This window comes from Podarcis liolepis (genome assembly GCF_965112155.1).
Source record: "Podarcis liolepis genome assembly, chromosome: 2".
In the NCBI taxonomy this organism is placed as follows: Eukaryota; Metazoa; Chordata; class Lepidosauria; order Squamata; family Lacertidae; genus Podarcis; species Podarcis liolepis.
In genome coordinates this window covers 43,601,419-43,621,855 of record NC_139555.1, presented here as the reverse complement: position 1 = coordinate 43,621,855, position 20,437 = coordinate 43,601,419, and the positions used below count along the sequence as shown (strand labels likewise).

General features: G+C 45.1%; 1 protein-coding gene and 1 long non-coding RNA gene across 6 annotated transcripts in view; one reads left to right on the top strand and one right to left on the bottom strand.

The window, feature by feature from the left end:
• The window catches only part of PRKACA (protein kinase cAMP-activated catalytic subunit alpha), a 59,565-nt gene that overhangs the window by 16,102 nt on the left and 23,026 nt on the right, over positions 1 to 20,437 (bottom strand). The window contains exon 1 of one of the 5 annotated variants that reach the window (XM_083489569.1): positions 11,178 to 11,743. The exons of the other annotated variants lie outside the window; for them this stretch is intronic. Within the exon in view, the coding sequence (XP_083345695.1) occupies positions 11,178 to 11,184 (7 nt within the window). The 5' untranslated portion in view covers positions 11,185 to 11,743. Of the gene's footprint in view, positions 1 to 11,177; positions 11,744 to 20,437 lie in introns of those variants that run through there. 5 annotated transcript variants of the gene reach the window in all.
• Positions 11,603 to 20,204, top strand: LOC310700307. Its single transcript, XR_014522562.1, has 3 exons — positions 11,603 to 11,727; positions 13,231 to 13,667; positions 14,100 to 20,204. It is a non-coding gene; the product is annotated as an uncharacterized lncRNA (long non-coding RNA).

Genomic DNA, 20,437 nt, shown 5'->3' with positions numbered 1-20,437 from the left:
GAAGTAGCTCAGGGCTGGGTTTTAGAAAGCAGAATTGGCATACTAAACTCCCTCTTCCAGCATCTCCATCTATGTAACACAGCGTTCTGCCAACACCAAAAGGTTGTGTTCACTGGCAAAGCAGTACCGCTTGATTAACTAGGAAGGGGCTGGGTGCATTCTTAGACTGGTACCCCTTGCTGAGCTGGGAAGGAACCCCAAACAATTTTCACACCCCCACTTTCTAAAAGGTTGCCTCACTCCTGGAATGTTTTCTGAGGAGGGAAACCATGATGATGAAGAGCCTGGAAACCAAGCCCTTTGGGGGAAGGTTGAAGGAGTCAGTGAATTTTACACCCTGGAGAACAGACTATCAAGAGGCAATGCAATAGACCCTCTGTTACATAGATGGAGCAACTTTGTTTTCTGTTCTTCCAGAAGATAGCACCTGAATTAATGGGTTTAGACTACAAGAAAAAGGACTGGATTTAGACCAAACATCAGGAAGAACTTCCTGACGGCATGACATGTTCAACAGTAAACCAGACTGCTTTGGAAGGGGCAGATGACTCTCTTTCATTAAGGCCTTTTCAGTGGTGGCTCCCTGTTGTGAAATGCTCTCCCTAGGGAGGCATACCTGGTGCCATCTTTATCTATATTTAGACTTTTCTCTTCACCCAGGTTTTGGGTCCTTAAATTGGGGGGATTGTGGCCTCTTTTCGTGTTGGCTAGGAATCTATCAGACCTGCCTTTTAATTGTATTGCTGTGTTTTTTGCTATTGTTTTCAATGGAAGTTTCTTCGGGTCACTCTGTGAGAAAAACAACTACATATCAGCATCAAGAACAGCAGGCTGGATGGCCACCTATCAACAATACTGCAGTTGGCAGTTGCCACCTCTATGATTCTATGAAACAACAACCTTACAAACTAAGCCCTCAAGATCCCATCATCCACTGGGGCCAAGCACAGCATATACAGTTGTACCTTGGAAGCCGAATGGAATCCGTTCCAGAAGTCTGTTCAACTTCCAAAACATTCAGCAACCAAGGCGCGGCTTCCAATTGGCTGCTGGAGCTTCCGGCATGCAATCAGAACCTGCGGAACCCACGTCAGATGTTTGGCTTCCAAAGAACATTCGCAAACCAGAACACTCACTTCCGGGTTTGCGGCGTTTGGGAGCCAAAGCATTTGAGTTGCAAGGCATTTGGGATCCAAGGTACGACTGTATCTACATAAAGCAAAGAGAAGCAGAAAAGGCCGAGCAAGCACTCCTCAACCAGGGTAAATTTGCTGAACGGTTCGCTACCATCTACAGAAATGGAGCCTGACTACCGATTCCAGGGATCCTGGCTCCCAGTTCAGAATGTGGAGTTAAGTCTGCCCCTGCATCCACCAGAAAAAAGCTCATTTTGAGTTCCCCCCTCCCATCGTGGAGATGCAGCTTCTCCTGGCATGAGATCAGAAGACCGTAAAATGGAGGAGCCCCTGAAATAAGGTTGCTTTGCACCAGCCTCTTATTTCCTGCAGGAGAGGTACCTGACACAAAGGGAACATGGGCAGGCGCAGTCTGGGGATGCTTTCATAGCATCCTCCCACTCCAAACCTTCACAGCAATCCTCCCACCCAATTCCTTCATGCTGCAGCACAGAGCGGCTGGATTTCCCCGAGACACGCACACAAACAGACGTGGAGCTGCAGCTCAGCCTGTCTGACCTACTTTCCCTTTGTCTCCTGCTTTATCCACATTACTTACAGAGCGCCACCAGCTTACACCTTCCTGCACAGATCCCAGCCCCCTCCCCACTCCTCAAGATTTCTTTTGCCACGTAAGAAAATTCTGGCAGCTCTTCCCCCCTTCCTAGGGCCATCTCAGCATTATATTTTAGCTCCATGGGCCCCCCTCCAAAAAGGGGCAGCAATCACCCCTCCCAATCTCCAGAACACTGACCTCTTCCATAAGCCATGAGGGACCCCCGACAGCGACAGAGCACCACAGGCCTTAAGGCCAGGCTGAGCACTATGATCTCATCTAACCTCAGGCCGTCAGTCGCTCCTGCGTCATGCCCAAGAGCCTCCAACTGCACTCTAAACCAACAACCCTGTCTTGAGGTCTAGGCAAAGGGAGGGAACAATTCTGCATTCTTGATGGCTGCTCTGTTCTCCAGACAGAGGCCTGGTTCACACAGAACACTAAACCACGGTTTGTTAAAACAAGCCATGAGTTGTCTCACAGATGAGCAAGCAAACCATGGCTTGTTTTTCTCCAAAGTTTGGTTCAATTTTCAGCTGCTCTCAACTCATGCCTTTGTAGTTCAGTGAGCATCTGGAGTGGGGAGGCCAAACAAACCATGGTTAAGGAAGGGTGTTTGGCTTGGTGAGAGTTGCAAAACTTAATTACAACAAACTAAGGGTCATAAACCAGCAACGAACCACAGCTTCAGATCATGGTTTGTTAGCAGTAAACAAACCATAGTCAAGCCACTAGGCAGGCTTTGCACAAAATACTAAGCCGTGGTTTCATAAACCATAGTTTAATAAACCTTGGTTTAGTGTTAGGTTCAGAGTGTGGTTTAGGGGCTGGGAGTTTATTTTGCCTGAAAGTGAGCTGTGAACATTCGCCTGACTCCATAATGAAGCTGATATCCCCTAGCAATATGGGCTTCCAAGTTATGGCACACAAAACTCAAGACATTGCATTGCAATCCAAACATGTGCATTTACATGCCAAATCAGAGAAAGATGCAATACTGCCTCATCAATATGTATATTTCAAATAAGAGAAACTGTGATTTAAAAAACCACTTTGGCTAAAATTTAGATAGGCCACCAGGAACAGGAAAAAAATTCCTTAAGACAACCTCTCTCATTCTTGGGTTACCAGATGGTGTTGGACCACATGTCTCATCATTACTGACTGCTGTACAATTTCTTGCCCAGTGAACTTGCATCATTCCTCAAGGGCCTCAAGGGCCATGCGTAGGCAAACTAAGGCCCGGGGGCCAGATCCGGCCCCATCACCTTCTAAATCCGGCCCACGGATGGTCCAGGAATCAGCGGGTTTTTACATGAGCAGAATGTGTCCTTTTATTTAAAATGCATCTCTGGGTTATTTGTGGGGCCTGCCTGGTGTTTTTACAGGAGTACAATGTGTGCTTTTATTTAAAATGCATCTTTGGGTCATTTGTGGGGCATAGGAATTCTTTCATTTCTTCCCCCCCAAAATATAGTCCAGCCTCCCACAAGGTCTGAGGGACAGTGGACCAGCCCCCTGCTGACCCCTGCTCAAGGCTATAATTGTGATGTGCTGTTCTCCCAGCTTTCAAATGGCACTGTAAGAGTCATTGTGGTGTAGTGGATAGATAACTGAATTTGAACGATGAAGCTCAATGGTTTTGAAGGGGTCTTTTTGCGGGGTGGGGCGGGGGAAAATCACACAAGCAACATAACTTAATTCACAAGGCTGCTGGGAGGAAAAAACTGATAATCCCACATACGTTACCTTGAGTTCCTTGGAAAAACGTAATACAAGTGTGAAAGTGCAAGTAATTGTTTGTTCCTCTTGTTGGATGTTGGCAACAATAATCTTGCAGGATCAGAATTCTAGGTTCATCAAGTATAGTATATGGTCTCTAACCAGGACCAACCACATACCCCTGGAAAATTGATAACTAGGACATTTCAATAATCATCCTCTGTTCGCTGCCTCTGCTAAGGAAAGATATAGTGCATCTGCAAACCATGACCTACAGCCATTGATAGACCCATCTATGGGAGCTAAACCTATTCCAGTTGACAGTGACAATGACAGTGTTAGTAGCCTTCCAAACTGTGGGATGAATTCCTTAAGTTGAAAACAGTGCTTGCTTTAATTTGTCCTGAACTTGCTGTCAAAGTATTAGAGAACTTCAAACTCCAATGTTTTGGTTTCTTTCACACCATTCCTAATTTTGTGAACTAAATAAGTGTGCGGCCTAAACTTCTCTTCGAAGGAAGTCCCATCCACCGGAATATCTTTAGCCACCCATTTCTTTACTTTCCTCCCCTTCTGTGATCTCTTTTTCAAAACCAGGCCACTAGAACTACATTGGCATTCCAAGCACAGCCATACCAGAGTCTCATCCTGGCGTACTTGCCGTTTCATTTTCAGTCCCTTTTCATAGTAATTCCCAGTATCAGATTTGCTTTTCCTCCACTGCGCCAGCACACTGAGATGACGTCACTGCGCTTTCTACCATGACCCCAAGCCCTCGCTGGCAGTAGTGACAGCTCATTTAGATCCCATCAGTGTCTGTGCAGGAGTTTGTGTGTCCCAATGTGGAACATGAGGCGCTCGCTCACTCTGAAGCTCACCTGCCATTCTGCAGTGCTTCTGAATCATCCAGCTTGAAGAGTGCCTTTGAAGAAATGCTCACACCATTTTGTAGATTTCTTTTTTTAAGACAGAAAAAGTTATTGGGAGTCTGAGCACTCCCCTACAGTACAAGGCAAGCGTGGGCATGTTCAGCTAGCCCTATTTTTAACCCAACAAGCTCTACCCACATTTTCTTCATCTCCCACACTAATGACCCCTATCATTTCATGAAATTTCGTCTAGCGGCTTATTTGATAGATTTGCTTTAAACCATTATTTGAACTCTGTGCAGCGGATGGCTTCTGTGCTGGAACGCACATCTAATAAATGTTTTCTAAGTAGTAGAAGCTGCCTTGTGCCAAAATCAGCCCACTGGCCCATCTTGCTCAGCACTGCCTGCAACACCTGACTGCCAGCAACTCCACAGGCTGGCAGGTGAGACACTTTTTCAACCTTGCTAGCAGTACAAGCAATTGAATTTGGGACCTTCAATGCACACAGGAGTATATGCTCTGCCACTGAGCTATGGCCCTTTCCAAAGACAGCTGTTCCCTCCCCCTGTATTACAGACCCAACGTGAAGAGCTGTATTCTGTGGCCATGGTACCCCCAGCCTGAGTTGAGAAGGCTGGGGAAGAGCAGATTCAGCTTTCCTTTCTGAAGCACTCTCACTGACCGGAACGCTTTGAAGCAAGTTTGCAAAAGGCAGCAGAATTCTGTTAAGTTTTGTGGCCCTCTAGGTGTCACTAGGCTCCAATTCCCGTAAGTCTGAGCCAGAATGGTCAGGAACAGTCAAGAAAGATGGGAGCTGTAGGTCAGCATTTTACAATCTTTTTGCTAGATCTGAAAAACAAAGGAATGGGCTTCACCTTTTCTCAATTTTAATGTATCTGGCACACCTTTGGATTTAATTCAGCTACTTGGGCATACAGAGAAAATAATTCTAAATGTACAGGGTTCCACATAGCCTGAAACAGGAGGCCAGCAGTACTATTCAAGATTCACATATTTTTGCTTTCCCACATGTCATAAACATTCCCCGAGTCTGCTATAAATGCTAACTTGCCCAGGGTTCAAGGCTGGTTGCCAATCCTGAACCCAAGTGTTTTATTGAGATATAAGTCTGAATGTGTGCATATATTGTTTCTGGGAGGGCAGCACTCACCAATATGGAGTGCAGGCACCTTTTGCTGCCAAGGTAGCCATTTGGTGCTGGTACCCACAGCACTTTTATCAAGACATGAGTACAAGCACCTTCTTTTTTTTAAAAAAATTACCAAAATAGAGGAATATATAGGGTGAAAATATTTTAGCCTCATGTCATGCCTCCCCCAACCTCCCCCTCTGCTTGCCACTTTTAACTGACACCATCATTCTATGGCTCAACAGCCTGCAGCCATAGACATAATTGCTAGACTAACGCAGCATGCCCAACTTCTAATCTGACCCACTTTTTCCATCCTCCAGGGCAGAACTAAGAGCTGCTCACATAAAACAATGAAGGAAACCCAGGATTTTAACATTGCTGTAAATGGACAGCAACAGCAGCATGGCCCCCCTCCCTGGCCCCCAACCCCCTCCCAGAAGAGGCTAGCAGCAAAAAGACAGCACCTCTTACTTTTGGGGTGCAACATGAACCTAGAATTTCCCTCTTCCGACAGAGATGAACTGCACCAGTAAATAGTCTATTTTTCTGTATGTCACTGACATTCCAAAGGTCTTAAAATGCCCACAATGCTTTTTTTCCTCTTTTCAAAAAGTTGTTCTTTCAGCTCACAAACTTACATACTTCTGCATGTCTCCCAGAGAGTCCTCTGAGTATGCAGAAATCATTACTTTATTTTTGGGTGCCCCTTGTTTCCTTTAAGAGGGTTGCCTTCATGAGATCTGAAGTGCATAGGGCGGGGCTGCGGAATCAGTTAAAGTGGGCCATCCATAAGCCTCAGCCAATATGGTTAATGGTCTGGGATTATGGGAGTTATAGTCCAGCAACTTCTGGGGGACACAGGCTCCCCACCCCAGCTTTAGGGCTTCAGCAAATTTCTGTTGCAGATTAAGATACCCAATATATGTGTGAAAACATCCTTTCTATGACCACTAGAGGGCTCTTCTACCTTTCTTGTAATAGGTTTCTTATGCTAGCTGCTGGGAGAGACAGTATGCTGTATACAAGACTGGGTTGGCCCAAGGGGGTTGGATTCTCAAGCCATTTCCCTTCCTAATTATGCTCCCCTCCCCACACATCTTCAACCGCTGTTGCAGCCAGAATTGCAGATGACAACAGAACAAGAAATTGGTTGGCTGAATAGAAGCAACAAGGGGGAAAGAGCAGAAACACACCATTTGCCTCATTACGACAAAGCCCCAGGTGTTAAAAGCATCTCTTGCCACAGAAATAACTCTCCATTACACCATTTGAGCTGAGAGCACCCCTTAAACAGTGAACCCGATGAAGGCATTTTCTATTCACATTGGCTTGGTCAGACTCCCTGAATCCAGCTTATGGAACTAATCGACCATGTCCAATTGCACAAGAGCCTCACAGACTGACCTGTGCCAAGGTAAACACCAGAGCATAGGGGGGCTAATAGAGATGCAGCCCTAGTAATCTTTCAAAGCCTCCGGTATCTCCTTCTTCTCCCACTGTATCCAAAACACAACTACTAGGCTGCATTGCTGGCAGATAAACTGAGCACAGGGCACTCAAGCAACATAGGCAGGCACGCTCTTTAACTGCGCCGATCTCCACCATGCACGCTTTCGTCCTCAAAGAGTTTTCCCACCAGGCTTATTCACCACGCAGAAGCTGTTCGCATCAGACACACGAATTCACCTCTTTTATCTCTGCACTTCGGAGATCAGCAAAGCGACAGCCAAGGTGGAGCACCTTGTTCGAAAGAGGGGCACCTCGAGAAAAGCTGCAGGAGCTGAAAGTTCAGTGCTAATCCACATGAAATACAATTTGCATATGATTTTCATGAGCATGGCAAATTAGAGCATCGTATGATGGACGTGCTGTATTTATTTTTTTAAAAAAACTTATTTTGTGCTTCCCATGGAGAAAGCCACCTCCAAGTGCTATTTTAGCTGCTCTGCAGCTTAGGTTGCGGTCCTCTCACAAAATACTTGGTGGAAATGCTTATGATTAAGCTGCATATAAACGCCTTAAGAATAAACAAATGGAAAGGAATACAAAAGAAAAGCTGCACTAGGGATTAAAAGCCCCAGTGTTATTTACGGAACACATTTTGTGGAACCACACATGCTTCAAATAATTGTTGGTATGGCACCATTTGCATTCCCAGGCAGATGGTATCTTCTGCATGGAGTAAAAACAAGGTCCAGGCTGCTCAAGGAGATGAACTGTACTCCCTATCAGAAGGGAAGCTGAAGTAACTGGAGGTTACTAGGCATTCTGGCCATACAAGGGGGAAAGACTACAGGCAATAAACTTGTACACAAACACATATAGATGCAGTGCCAGGAAATAAATAAAAAAATGCAAAGCAGGAAATCGTGGGAGAGAGCTGAACAGTCCTTGTTGCTTGTGAGGAGACCCTCCCTAGAGCCTGAAAAAGACATCAGTGACGGCGGAGGAAGCCCCAAAGAGACCCGAGCACACAGCCTCCCTCCCTAACAGCTGATGGGCGGGGTACTGCAGCAGCCACCACCGCCACTACTTGCCTGCGTGTCCTCCAGCCTCCAACCAGCCCCAGAGCTGATATTTTAGTCTGCATTGTAGAGAGAGCTGGAGAGCAGGGAAAAGGAAGCGTTCAGAGGCTTTTTAGAGGGTGCTCCCCACTTACACGATTTTTGCTTATGTGCGTGGGCCCTGAAACATAATCTCTGCCTAAGTAGGGGGGACACCCGTATAGCAATAGGGCACATGCAACTGAAAAACCTCTGGGCCTCCAGATATTGCTCACCTCCAGCTCCCATTGTCCCTTAAATTGGCCATGCTGGCTGGGGCCGATGCGAGTAAAAAGTCCAAGAACAGCTGGAGGGCCCCAGGTTCCCCACCCCTGCTTTACATGCAGAAGGCTCCAGGCTCAATCTCTAGTATCTCCGAGTAGGTTGGGAAAGACCTGTCTGAAATCCTGGAAAGGTGCTCCCAGTCAGTATAGACTAGAGATGGGAACCTGTGGCCATCCATGTTGTTGGGCCACAACTCTCATCATCCCTGGTCATTGGTCATGCCAGCTGGGACTGATGGAAGATGGAGTCCAACATCTGGAGGGCCACAGGGACTCCATCCCTAAATTAGACTGACCAATTGTCTGCTTTGGTGGAAGGTAGCTTCCTGTGTTCCTGACACACATACACTAGCCTCCCATTAGGAACTTCTGGTTGGGCCCAGATAAAAATCCCCATCTTCCAGAAGTTAAACTTCAATTGGAAGGAGCAGGACCTTTCTAGCAGGTTTGGAATGAGTTCCCAGAAGAAGTGTGGCAATGATTTTCACGGTGACATTGTAGAAATGCAAGGAAAACATCTTTTTGCAGGACTGTTGGGAAGCAGTCTGCGTGGGATTCTGCATCTGAACATTGCCACCTCAATGTTCCTCATTTAATGTTTTACTGGTTTTGTTTCACCACTTTATCACTCTGGGTCTTTTCAGCATTAATTCAGATATGAAATTAGAATTTAATCTCGCTCCTGCACTGCTAGCAACTGGAGACGGAAACCAATATATTCTCCAACACAAGGGGCCTCCCGCCTCACAAGGTTTCCAAAACAACAACAAAAAAGCATCATCACTTGGCTAACAAGTCTCTTGAGGGGCAAGTGTTGGCTTTGGTGCGTAACTTGTATGTTATCTCAGAGGGATCTTAAACATCCTAAGAGCCTTGGCCATAGGCAAGCACAGGCCAGCCAGATGTTATCAATACACAGCCTTGCATTCTCCTGTCTTTTTCAGTGGCTATGCAGGAACAGACGCCATTGTAATCTCTCTAGTATAGAAAGCCAGTCAGCAAAAGGATGGGATACAGACTAGCAGATTTAGGGCAGATCCATGCCATACCCTTGAAGCACAACCAACACACAGTTAAAGCACATAACTTCCTCCGAGGAATCCTGGAATATGTAGTTGAAGGTACGGGGGGGGGAGAGAAATAGAGTTCCCAGGATTCTTTTGGGAAAGCCATGCACTTTAAATGTGTGTTGGGATGTATGGTATGCATGTGCCCTTAATTTCTAGGCCAAGTGCAGGTAATCTGGTTCTATAACCTCATGCCCTCAACACTTCTAAGAAATATCCTATGACCAGTAAACCAATGCCTGCAATTGGAATCAACCATGGGACAGATTTATGCAAATTTCATTTTGCTTGTGATACTTTTGAGGATGTAAAATATTTATTTTTTTCTTATTACATTTATATCTCGCTCTTCTTCCAAGGAGCTTAGGGCACCATACACAATTCTATTATCCCCCTTTCTCCAATTATACTAACAAAAGTTGTGAGCAGATTAGGCTAAGAGTCACTGATCCAAGGTCACCCAGTGGGTTTCATAGCTGAGTGGGGATTAGAACCCAGGGTCTCCCCAGTCCAAGTCCAATACAGTAACACTACATCACAATGGCTCTATTTTTTTATTGGCGGCTGAAACAGGAAGTCTCATGACATCTCAGCTCAGCCATGACATCTGTGAACATGGTCCTAATAAGTGACAGGACAGTGTTTCTGAGAAAAAGCATGGTGCAGTTTCTTCACCAATAGGCTGCCCATCACCCTATAACTGAGATTGTAGTGACCAGGTCAGAAGGTGTAACAACAGACATTAATGGGGGAGAAAGAAAGGCCTCTAGAGAAGACCAGTGGTCAAAGTGAGCAGGCATAGGTTTCCAGGGGGAAATGTTTTCACCTGCCATTTGTCACTGAAAGCCAAATTAGATGTAACACTTAAATGCACCATTAGGAAGCCAGTCAGTTAAAAAAAAAAGAGAGGGAAGTTTAACCTTTCCCTCCTACCCCACAAATGATGAGCCTTCTCCACCCTTGCCACTCCCATGAGTTTGGAATACTGATAAAATGTTAGAATTCCAGGAAACAAGAGAATCTGCTTCAAGACTCATCCATATCCTAAGTGTTTAGCAGAATCTAAACAGCTATTTCTGTTACTTCATCACAACCTTGAGGACTAGACATTTTATTTAAATACAACCATGTCCAATGCAATGGGTGAAAGTTATCAGAATTTGCTTTAGACAGCTTGTCAGCAAGGAGCACACTCTTGAGCATGTTGATCCTTAAGACTTCTCCTAATTGACCCTCCTTACTCTTTATGGTGCCAACACCTTTGATTTTTGAGGCTTTGAATCTACTACTTAGAATAAACTGGCAGATTCTTCCTTCATATAAGCATTTAAAACAGCAATTAGGATGGTAATAGCAGCAAGAAAGCTCAGCTCAAACTACGACGTGCTGCAAATTCATAAAGCAAAAATGGTACCCTTAGAGAGAAAACAGCAGCTCTGAGCATCTTTTGTTCAACTCTCAAGGTTCTTTAACTGGAAATAAAAGGGGATAAATTCTGGAGTTAGTGGAAACATAATTCATCAGGAATAACTCCCCCAAGGCTAACCATTTAAATAGTTTCTACATATGTCTATGACAGTCAGAGCTGATTTGTTGTGGGGGCTGCATGTGAGTACAAACCCATCTGCTCAAAAATTTACTGTGCCACATTCAGCGTCACAGATAGATCCATGTGTGTCTTTGTCTTTAGAGCCCTTTTCTCACCATACATTCCTTGAAAGAAGCAGCTGTCTAATAAACACAGGGAGCGAGGGAGAGAGCAGACAGCAGTCCGTTCACCCACCCAGGACCCCGTGGTTCCTTACCATCCATTCGGTGGCCCTCAACCCCAAGGGTCCACCTGGTGACCTGGCTGTTTCCGTAGCTGCAACCATACAGTTAAAAGGTCAAAACGGGTGGCGGGGAAGGGCTGGCCCGACGGCTCATGGGGGACTTTGCCCCTGGTGGCAAAAGCAAACACGGCCCCCGCCTGGAGCTCAACTTCTCCTGGAAGCGAAAGAGAGTCCCCAGCCAGCAAAGGGCTGAGCGCAGCTCCAGGGCACGCCTGTTTCGCCTTCTCTCCCTTTCCTTCGACTGCATCAGTGTAGGCCACCGTTATAGCCAGCAGGAGTGATCTACCATAGCACCTGGAAAGGCTCCTCTGGAACACCTGCTGCTTATTCAGACACAGCAGGCTCCACCTTGAAGATCCACCATACACGGAGCTCCTGAGATTCCAAGTGGAGTGAGGCTTGAACTAGACCGTGCCAACGTGGCCTCTGCCTAGAGATGAGGTCGAGAGAGTCATCGCAGATGCTGTGCAAACCATTTCCCCCCCAGTGTAACACTTCCCCGAAGTCCAGAAACAACTGTTCTGTAAGTGGGACAGCTGGTTACGAAACAATGCTGGGGGGGAGAAGGGGGGCAGGGGATCACATGATGGCAATGCAAAGAGAAAGAGAGGAGGAGGTGGCGAGAAAGATACTGCCAGTCACCAAAGGCGGCTCATTCACAAGCCTATCACAAAAGGCTGCCGTAGATCCTCCCCCCATGCCCTGCAAACTGACCCAAGCCAAGACCAGCCAGCATGCACTCACCCTTCTTGTTTTCCAGATTAAAAGAGGAAAGGTAGCGGTGCATTTGCTTGTTTTCAAGTGGTGACTATACATCTCTTTTCTATTCCTTAAGAGGGGAAAGTAAGCAGAGAAAGTAAAAGCCCAAGTCTCCAGCTGGTGCCGAGAGAAACCCCTTTCTTTTGTTCCCTCGAAATGAAAACATTTTATAAGCCCAGCCGTGAGATTTTCATTTTGCCATTAGTGATCTCAGTTCCACCTTGAGCTTCTGCTTCACTCACCCTCATTACTTGTTAGGTTTTTACTTTGATGTGTGTGACTGAAGTGTCATGCGGCTGCTGAAAAAGAGAGGAAGCCCCAAAGATTGAAAAGGAATCGCCTCTTAACCCAGCCACCCCAGAGCAGATCCTAAAAACAAACAAACACCAGAACAGAAAGCAAGTTCAAGCACATGCTTGCCAAGAACAGATAGCCCTGTGTCTCTTTTCATTAATAGAAACAGGTTAACACAGGCTTAAAGTAACCTATACAAGAGCAGCTCCTAATCCAAAAGAAAATACCAAGGGATGAGAGGAGAGAGGCTTGTTTACATGGCCTGCAGGTGATGACCAGTGAGATAATAAGGCATGACAGCTACACCGCAATTGCCAATTTACTAGAAGATTAAGCATATGCAGCTATCCAGCACAGGACTCTCTTGAGGTGGTGGCCCAACAGAAGTAGCTAGAGATAGTAGCAGGACTCACGTGGAAATACGAAGTTGAATGAAATCTACAACATAGACACACACATATATATTTGAGGAAATAAAAGCAGTCCTATCCAGCACAAGTACAATGAGATGCCAGAAGGCTTAAGGCTTCACATTGCTCCCTCAAGTCAGAGCTGGACTAATTTCTCAAGAGAAAAGCAGAACAGTGATTTCAGAAGGAATGACTGCTCGGTAGCTGAGCTAAAGATAACCTCCATACAGAGGATGCTCAAAGATCAGCCCAACCTTCTCAGAGCGTCTCATAAGCAAGAATGGATCAAAAGCAACACCCCCCCCCCCACCAGCTTTTGCTTTTCGAGCATCAGCTGGCTGAGTCTGTCTCAGAATTTTGTAATAGCCCCTGTGAAGAGCATCCAAGGATTTCTGGCAGCATATGGGAGGGATGCTCTGTCTGAAAGTGCCAGGTTCTGAATGCATCTGACGGAATGATGGTCAGCAGGCTCCAAGAATACTGGAAGGGAGGGAGATACCATCAAACCACTGATGGCGTCAGTCCTTGGTTTCTTCATTTGAGGAGCGGGCCAGGCTAGCCAGGAGCACTTCTTACTGAAGTCTGTTCAATGGGAAGGTGACTACCCAACTGAACAATTGTTAATTTATATATTTCTACTGCATCAGACCAACACCTACCTGAATCTAGAACCATGGAAGGCACCACATTGAGCCCCATGAAATCCAAGTCCATCAACCTCACAAGGTATCTGAAGAAGTCTGCATGTACATGAAAGCTCATACCAAGAACAAACTTATCGGTAGTTGGTCTCTAAGGTGCTACTGGACAATTTATTTATTTTTAAATATATTTATACCCCACTTTCAGACATGGCAAACATCCTTCCAACCTTCAGACACACATGGAAATGTTTCACCTGTAAAGTAGTGCAAAGGACTACAGTTGGAGACAAAACAGCATGGCATACTTCTTGATGGATCAGACCACCCTAGAAGGCCAATTACCAACAGGTTCCAAGGTGAGTAATGGTTTCCTTTAGTGCTGCAGGCACAGTTACATATTTTTTTAACCTATTTGGTCTGAAATTGTTTGAGCCCTACATGCCATCTTTTTTAGAATTTATGATCTCCAAAAAAGGGGGGGGGGATCATGACCATCCCTACCATGTAACAAGGTAGAGTTCTGCTGTATGTGGCACCAACGGGGCAGTGATGAAGAGATGGATGAAGGCAAGAATCTGTATCTGAATAGGTGGCAAAGACATTTTAAAATGCTGACCCTAGTCGACATAATTCGGGCTCCACTTGAGGCAGCAAAATGCCTAGGGTTGGCACAAGAGAGATTCCCAGAAGACCCCAAGAATGTCACACCAAATGATGACTTGCAATCATGGAGAACACAGGTGTTCCAGGCAGCTGCATTTCTCATAACAGAGCTCCCTTTCTCTAAGGGTCAGACAGTAGAAGCAATGCAAGATGTCCCCATTTGCACCATCAGTCAGAGCCAGATATTAAGGTAGGTTGTCTTCCTTTCAACTTTGTTTTGGAGGTCCCATTTCCTGCCCTGATCATATTAGGAAAGAACATCAGGCTTTGATTGCTATCATAGATTCTCCTTTCAAAACATTTTTCCAGCCAACACTTTTCAAAAAGCTAATGCTCTTTTTGAAGCTTTCAGCTGTTAAACATTCATTGCTATTCTGCTGCCCTTCCTCTTCCTATTTCAGGATCATGGACTTCAGCAGTTCATAGTTACTTTCTTTTACATAGCCAACTGTTTTCACAGACTCAAACATTTCCTTCCTATTAGTCAGATTCTGATCTAAAAATAGCATGTCCCTCATTGTTTCCTCAACTTTCTGAAGGAGAAGTTTGTTGAGAACAAGTAAGAACCCTGTTTATGTATTCCATTTAAAATATGGCAAAAGTGCTTTTGTACTTCTACTTGATATGGAATTTTTTTGCTAGTGCAGTCCAGTCCTGGGAGCAGCCAACGTGGAAGCTTACATGCTCAGTGGAGGAATCTGGAGTTTTGCTGTGGCTCTCGCTGTCTTCATTGTCTCCTCTCAGCAGCCACCAAACCCTTTCTATCATAATACTGCCCCCTTTCTCACTTAAGATTGGACATTGTTTTTTCCTCGCAAATTTCATTCTCTTGCATTTCCAGAATCTATGGCTCTTGGGCAGGTGTATCAATAAGAAACAATGACACCATTCAACACTGGCATTCAAGCTGCCAGTCCCTGGCTCACTTCCAGAATAGTCACCAGTTGGCGTTCTATGCACACAGATCCCATTCTGTGCTTGTGGGCAGTGGCAGGGGGCAGAGGCTCCACAAAGCACATTCACTGCTTTAGCACTGGCTATGATCATCTGCTTGTATGCAGCTCATTTAAAAAAAAAAAAATAGAGCCTATAGAGCACAAGTCTCTTGTTAGGGCCCTTCAATTTTTTATTTTTTTTTTATGCAATGAGTATGCAGTTGCAACTCATGTCATGTGCAGTTGAGATGCCTTTCTCAGAAGCTGTGCTTCTGTTCCAAGAGTTACTGCACTTTGCCAGTGATGGCACTTACTATTTATGCCTGGGGAAAGCAATTCTTCCCGTGCATAGGAGTCTTTGGTGCTATTACTACTGTGTGCAGTGGGGCTGAGCAAATGCTACCAGCACCTGCCACTGGATAGGTGCAGTGTTATAAGTGACCATTCCATTCCTACCTCCCACCCGGTCCCACTATAATACTCCTACCTTTATGGCTGAAAGATTCCTGCCATACAGTTGCTTTTAAATTATACTCCATTTTTCAAGGAAGGCCAGGGAGTAGCATATATGGTTCTCCCTGCTCCCTCCGCTTTTATCCTCCTAAGTACCCTGTAAGGTAAGTTAAGCAGGAAGAGCTACTGGCTCAGGACAACCCAGTGAGCTTCATGGTTGAGCAGTGACTTGAAGGTGAGTCTTGCTCCCTCTTGAGCAGCTTTCCAAGAGATGTATTCCAGAGAGGAAGCAGGACCAGAAGCAAGAAGTAGGTGGAGCGACAGATGCAGCTCTTACTACCTTTGCATAGTAGGTTGCATTCTGACCATGCAGAAGCCACATCATGCAGAAGCTGACCATGCAAAAGTACACATCTCTCCATCCCAACGAGGAAGTGGGATCATCACAGTTCAAGGATGCATTCCAGCCAGCAAAAGGACTTGAGGAAGGCATGAAGCAGGGCTGGTGAGATGTGTGGACTGAGGAGGAGAGGCAAGGGGTTTGAGAGGGTGGTGGCTTCTCCAATCTAGCTAATCAATCTTTCTTCTGGCCAAGTTTTGCTACCAATGCTGCTTTGGTCACCATAAAACTGACCAATAAAACGTAGCCCAATTCAAAAAAGATAAAAGTTTTGTTGGTAGATGGTACGATGATCAAAGAGTTTGCAATTTGCCCTTTTGCAATACTACCTCAAAGATGAGGTTCAAAGACAGGCAATGTTAAGTGCTCAAGTCCTCAACTAGGCAGGCAAAAATTACTGATAGTAGCAAATACAGTACAGGGCGGTTGCTTTAGGAAGTAGGTGACAAAAGTGGATGACAACAGACATGCCCCTCTATTGCTGTGCTTATAAGACCCTAAAGCAAAGCATCAAAATTACAAAATTAAGGCAAGAAGCTCATTGAGAACATCTTCCACTAAGTTATATGTGCAGAATGAAGACATTTTAGATACTGGAGGAGGTACCTTGAGACATATTGCAAGAACAAAAAGTATCAAAGCAGAAAGGAGCGAGCACAATTTCTGCTGAATTCTTCAGTGCCTTCAAAACAGAATTATGTAATAATTATGAGTGTACAGGTGCAGTCAGAATAATTTAACACAGCACCCAGAGAAAAAAGGTTGAGCACTCATCTCTCTTCAATCCTGAAGCCTTTATCTCAGCTACAGGTTGCTTTAATACCAGTCTGTCATGTTCTGTAAGAGGCCCACCTACAGGAGAGAGACACTGGTTTTCAACCCTTCAACCACCATGCCCCAGTGGTCTAGAAGATGAAGGACAAAGTAGCTTTGCCAGAGGCCCAGAACACAGTGACCCTAATCAATTTCCCTGGGAATAGATTGAACAGCCAGCCATGTCCCTAACACGGCTGCGCTCAATAGGAAACTGCAGCCGATTCAGGCCAAGAACCAAAATTAGCAGGCAAGCAGTGAGTCAAACAGCACCTCCCACCAGCTATTGTTTAGCACTTGCCCATCAGCTATTTCAGAGCCGAGGGTGCCAGCCCAACTTAGGCTTCAAAGGGGCATTCTATTCCACAGTGTTGTGAACTTGCCATAGCATAAGATAGGGAAGGTACAAGGGAAAGGGGGCAGGGAGAGGGAGAGAAAAAGCAGCAAGCCTTCCTACAAAAAGTAAGGATTCTTAACTTCAATGCCTTCTTGCACTATGATTTAACAAGAGAACCATTCAATGCATGTACCAATCACACTTCTCCTGCAACACTAGATGCACAATTGCCATGAGAATAATATGCAGTCCTTGCATCAACCAGGCCACACGGAGAAGTGGGGTTGCTGCTGCTTTATGCCTTGTCTTCAAGAGAGGCAAACTAATCTTTCAAGTTGTCCTAGAGCCTAAAGCACAGTGGGAGAAATCAATATTCTTAAATCAACAGTACCAAGACCTAGGAAGCAAAGGACCAGACCACTTGAACATATTTACACTTGGGAACATAATTCATCTCATTGAATGCGCACACCACAAATCTTGCAGGAATTTCTCATAAACAGCTCTACCTAGCTGCCAACCTTTCCAAGTCTGCACAGGTTTTAACTATGCATCTGATTGTTACTGAGGGAAGGGAATCCCTGGGAATAGAGACAACATGTGTTGCCCAAATTACAAGTCCCTTTGACATCTGCTCTATATAACTGGCATGGGAAGGCTTTGGTGGGCTTTAGGAAACCTGGAGAAGCAACTGGTTCTGCTAACACTAAGCTTGCAGGAGTGATCAACAAAGGAAGTCTGCCATGTTTCAGCCAGGAGTCCTTGTTTAAATGAAATTGGCCAGCCAACCTAGCTCTAAGGGCGCAGATGATTAAGGCCTAAAATTTCACTGACAGATGCACTCTATGCATCTTCCCCAGTGGGTGGATGCCAGGTGGTTGACAAGTAACATACTTGTTTATTGTTGCTTAGGCATTTAGGGTTGCCAAGCTAATATAAGCTCAAAGACAGTCACATTTAAACCTGGATTTGGACAGGGCAAGGTAGGCAAGCAAATCCAGTCAACAGTTCTGGAGAAGATGAAACAAATCTAGAGAACACCTTGTTTGAAAGGACATAGGACATCTCTGAAAAACAGACACAATTTTTTCAGTGCTTAGCAGGATAGACAAAACCCACCCTGATTTAACTAGCATGCTTTCTTTATGAGGATTTAATAAACATGAAATACAGGGATCACTGTTAGATCCAGAGAAATCTAATCCTACTGCAGAGTTGCTTAACTAGTTAATTCAAATGAAACTATGCAGGAAGCTAAATAGCCACCAATCATTCATGACGTTACCCTGTATTTGTATGCTCTAGGCCAGGGGTGGACTGAAGATACTCTACTAACAGATCCCCAAGGGGTTTATAGTAGATTGTTAAAAACTAAGGATTAGAAATCCTTGCCAATTGCAGCAACAAAATGACCCCCTACTGTCTTACATTATACTGTTGAAATGAACTGCTCCAATTGGCTTGTCAGTTTTGGAAACATCGGAGGAGATCGGAAGCACTTCACATTTCCCAAGTGCTCTGATCTTGAAATAAATAAAAAACCAAAGATGCGCATTACAGGTAATGGCCTTGCTGTGTGTCAGATTGGGTGGACTGGCTGATGCAAAGGGACCAGCCCTGCAGTGACCTTCTGGTCTTCAGCAAGCCAGAGGGTTGTGCAGTGTTAGCTGGAGTTCTGATTTATTATCTGCCTAGCTAAGAAGAGGCAGGGTGTTGTGTGGTGAGCACCCTCTCTGGAGCAGGCTGAACTCTGGCAAAAGCCTGGGGTTCCTCACAAGAGGGTTCAAGGCAACTGAACATGATAATTAATCAGCAGCTAGTGCAAATCATGTAGAATCAGCATTCATATACATTAATTACAGATTCAAAGTGCCTTGCATTCTGGCTGCAACTAATTGAGGTTTCCAAACACTTTTGAAAGGCAGCCCCACATAAACAGTTACAGTACTGTCATCTGAAGGTCACTAGAGGAGGAGGAATGACTGTGGCAAGATTCCCCTGTGTCAGGGAGGATGATAGCTGTTGCACCTGGTGATACTGAGAAAAGGCACCCCTCACCACCTGCAGAAACAGACCCAGATCAAGAAGCACCCCCAAACTAAGCACCTGCACTTTCACACTTTCCACCCCGAACAGGCTGCAAAACCAATCTCATATCACGCAGTCCAACTACCAACAGTACCTCTTCTGTCTGAATTATGTTTGCCCTCATTGCACCCTATCCAGTCCATCACAGATATCAGACAGCAATTCATCCTTTCAACTATCTTACAGGAACAAATGAAAATGAGAGAGAGGTGGCTGTCATCTGCATACTGATGACTCCGCAGCCAAAATCTACAAATGACCTCTGTCAGCAGTTTCATGTAGATGTTGAACAGAATCTACATGTGTATTGTATAAGCTAAATAGTTCCAAAATGTGCTGCTGGTGGTTTTGAACACTTTCCTTCATGTGCAACACACTCAGATGCAGCATGGAGGAAGTGTCAATGCCAAAAGATTAAAGGGGCCAAAGAAGAATCTGGCATCAGATGTTCAACAAGGTTCTATTTTAGACCAAGCAGCATTGCCAAAACATTGTGACAGTTTTGTTTAAACATACTTGAGGATCCAAGAAAAGACTGCATTCACTCCCTTTTGCCTTAGATGAAGAAGTAATGTGTGGTCCAGACAGAACAATAGAAGACCTACCATCTATTTACAACCCATCACCCTACAGGTAGACAACACCATGAATTAAGATACAGCCAGTGACGGAAATAGAATATGACATCACACCAAGTCAACAACAAAAGCTACAATCCTGACTGGTAGTGGCAGCAAAGAGGAAAAAGCAACAATCATCAGCCCATGATTTTCACACACATCACTCTGTCAACCTCAGACTGAAATTCCCTATGTCAACAACTCTGACCACACATTTTAACCAAAACAGCTAAAGTGACAACATCAGTTGGAGAGGCCGGGGAAAATCTGTCAAAATGGGAAGAAGGTTTTGAAACACACACGGGCAAAGAGAATTTGCTTCTTAATAATGACCTTTTCCAACAACTTCCCAAAAAGTTGCAATTCTCCCCACAAAATGTGGGAGAACATCCAGGAACGCTCCAGCTATCCTTTCTCTAAGTCAGGGATGGGGAACTGTGCCCCGCCAATGTTACTAGACTACAACTCACATCATCCCTTCCTATTGGCTATTTGGGCCAGGGTTGATAGAAGCAGAAGCCCAACAACTTTGGGAGAGTTACAGGCTCCCCACCTCTACTCCGTGCAATAGACACTTGCAGAGTTAGAGCAGCATCCGGCTCCAACAGCTTGATAACAAATAGTAAGAAAGAGTGAGTTGAAGTGGGCTTTTGAGAACCGATGGGGCTTCTCTAAGGCCAAAATCAAAGCCACACACCAAGCAGCTGTGGCCTCATTAAAGTTGAGCACCCTACACTTTAGCTTAGCATGAGGAAAGAGGTAGTCAACAGTCATAGCCAGAATGGCTGTCGGAGCTAAGGCTATAGCCTTTTGCGGG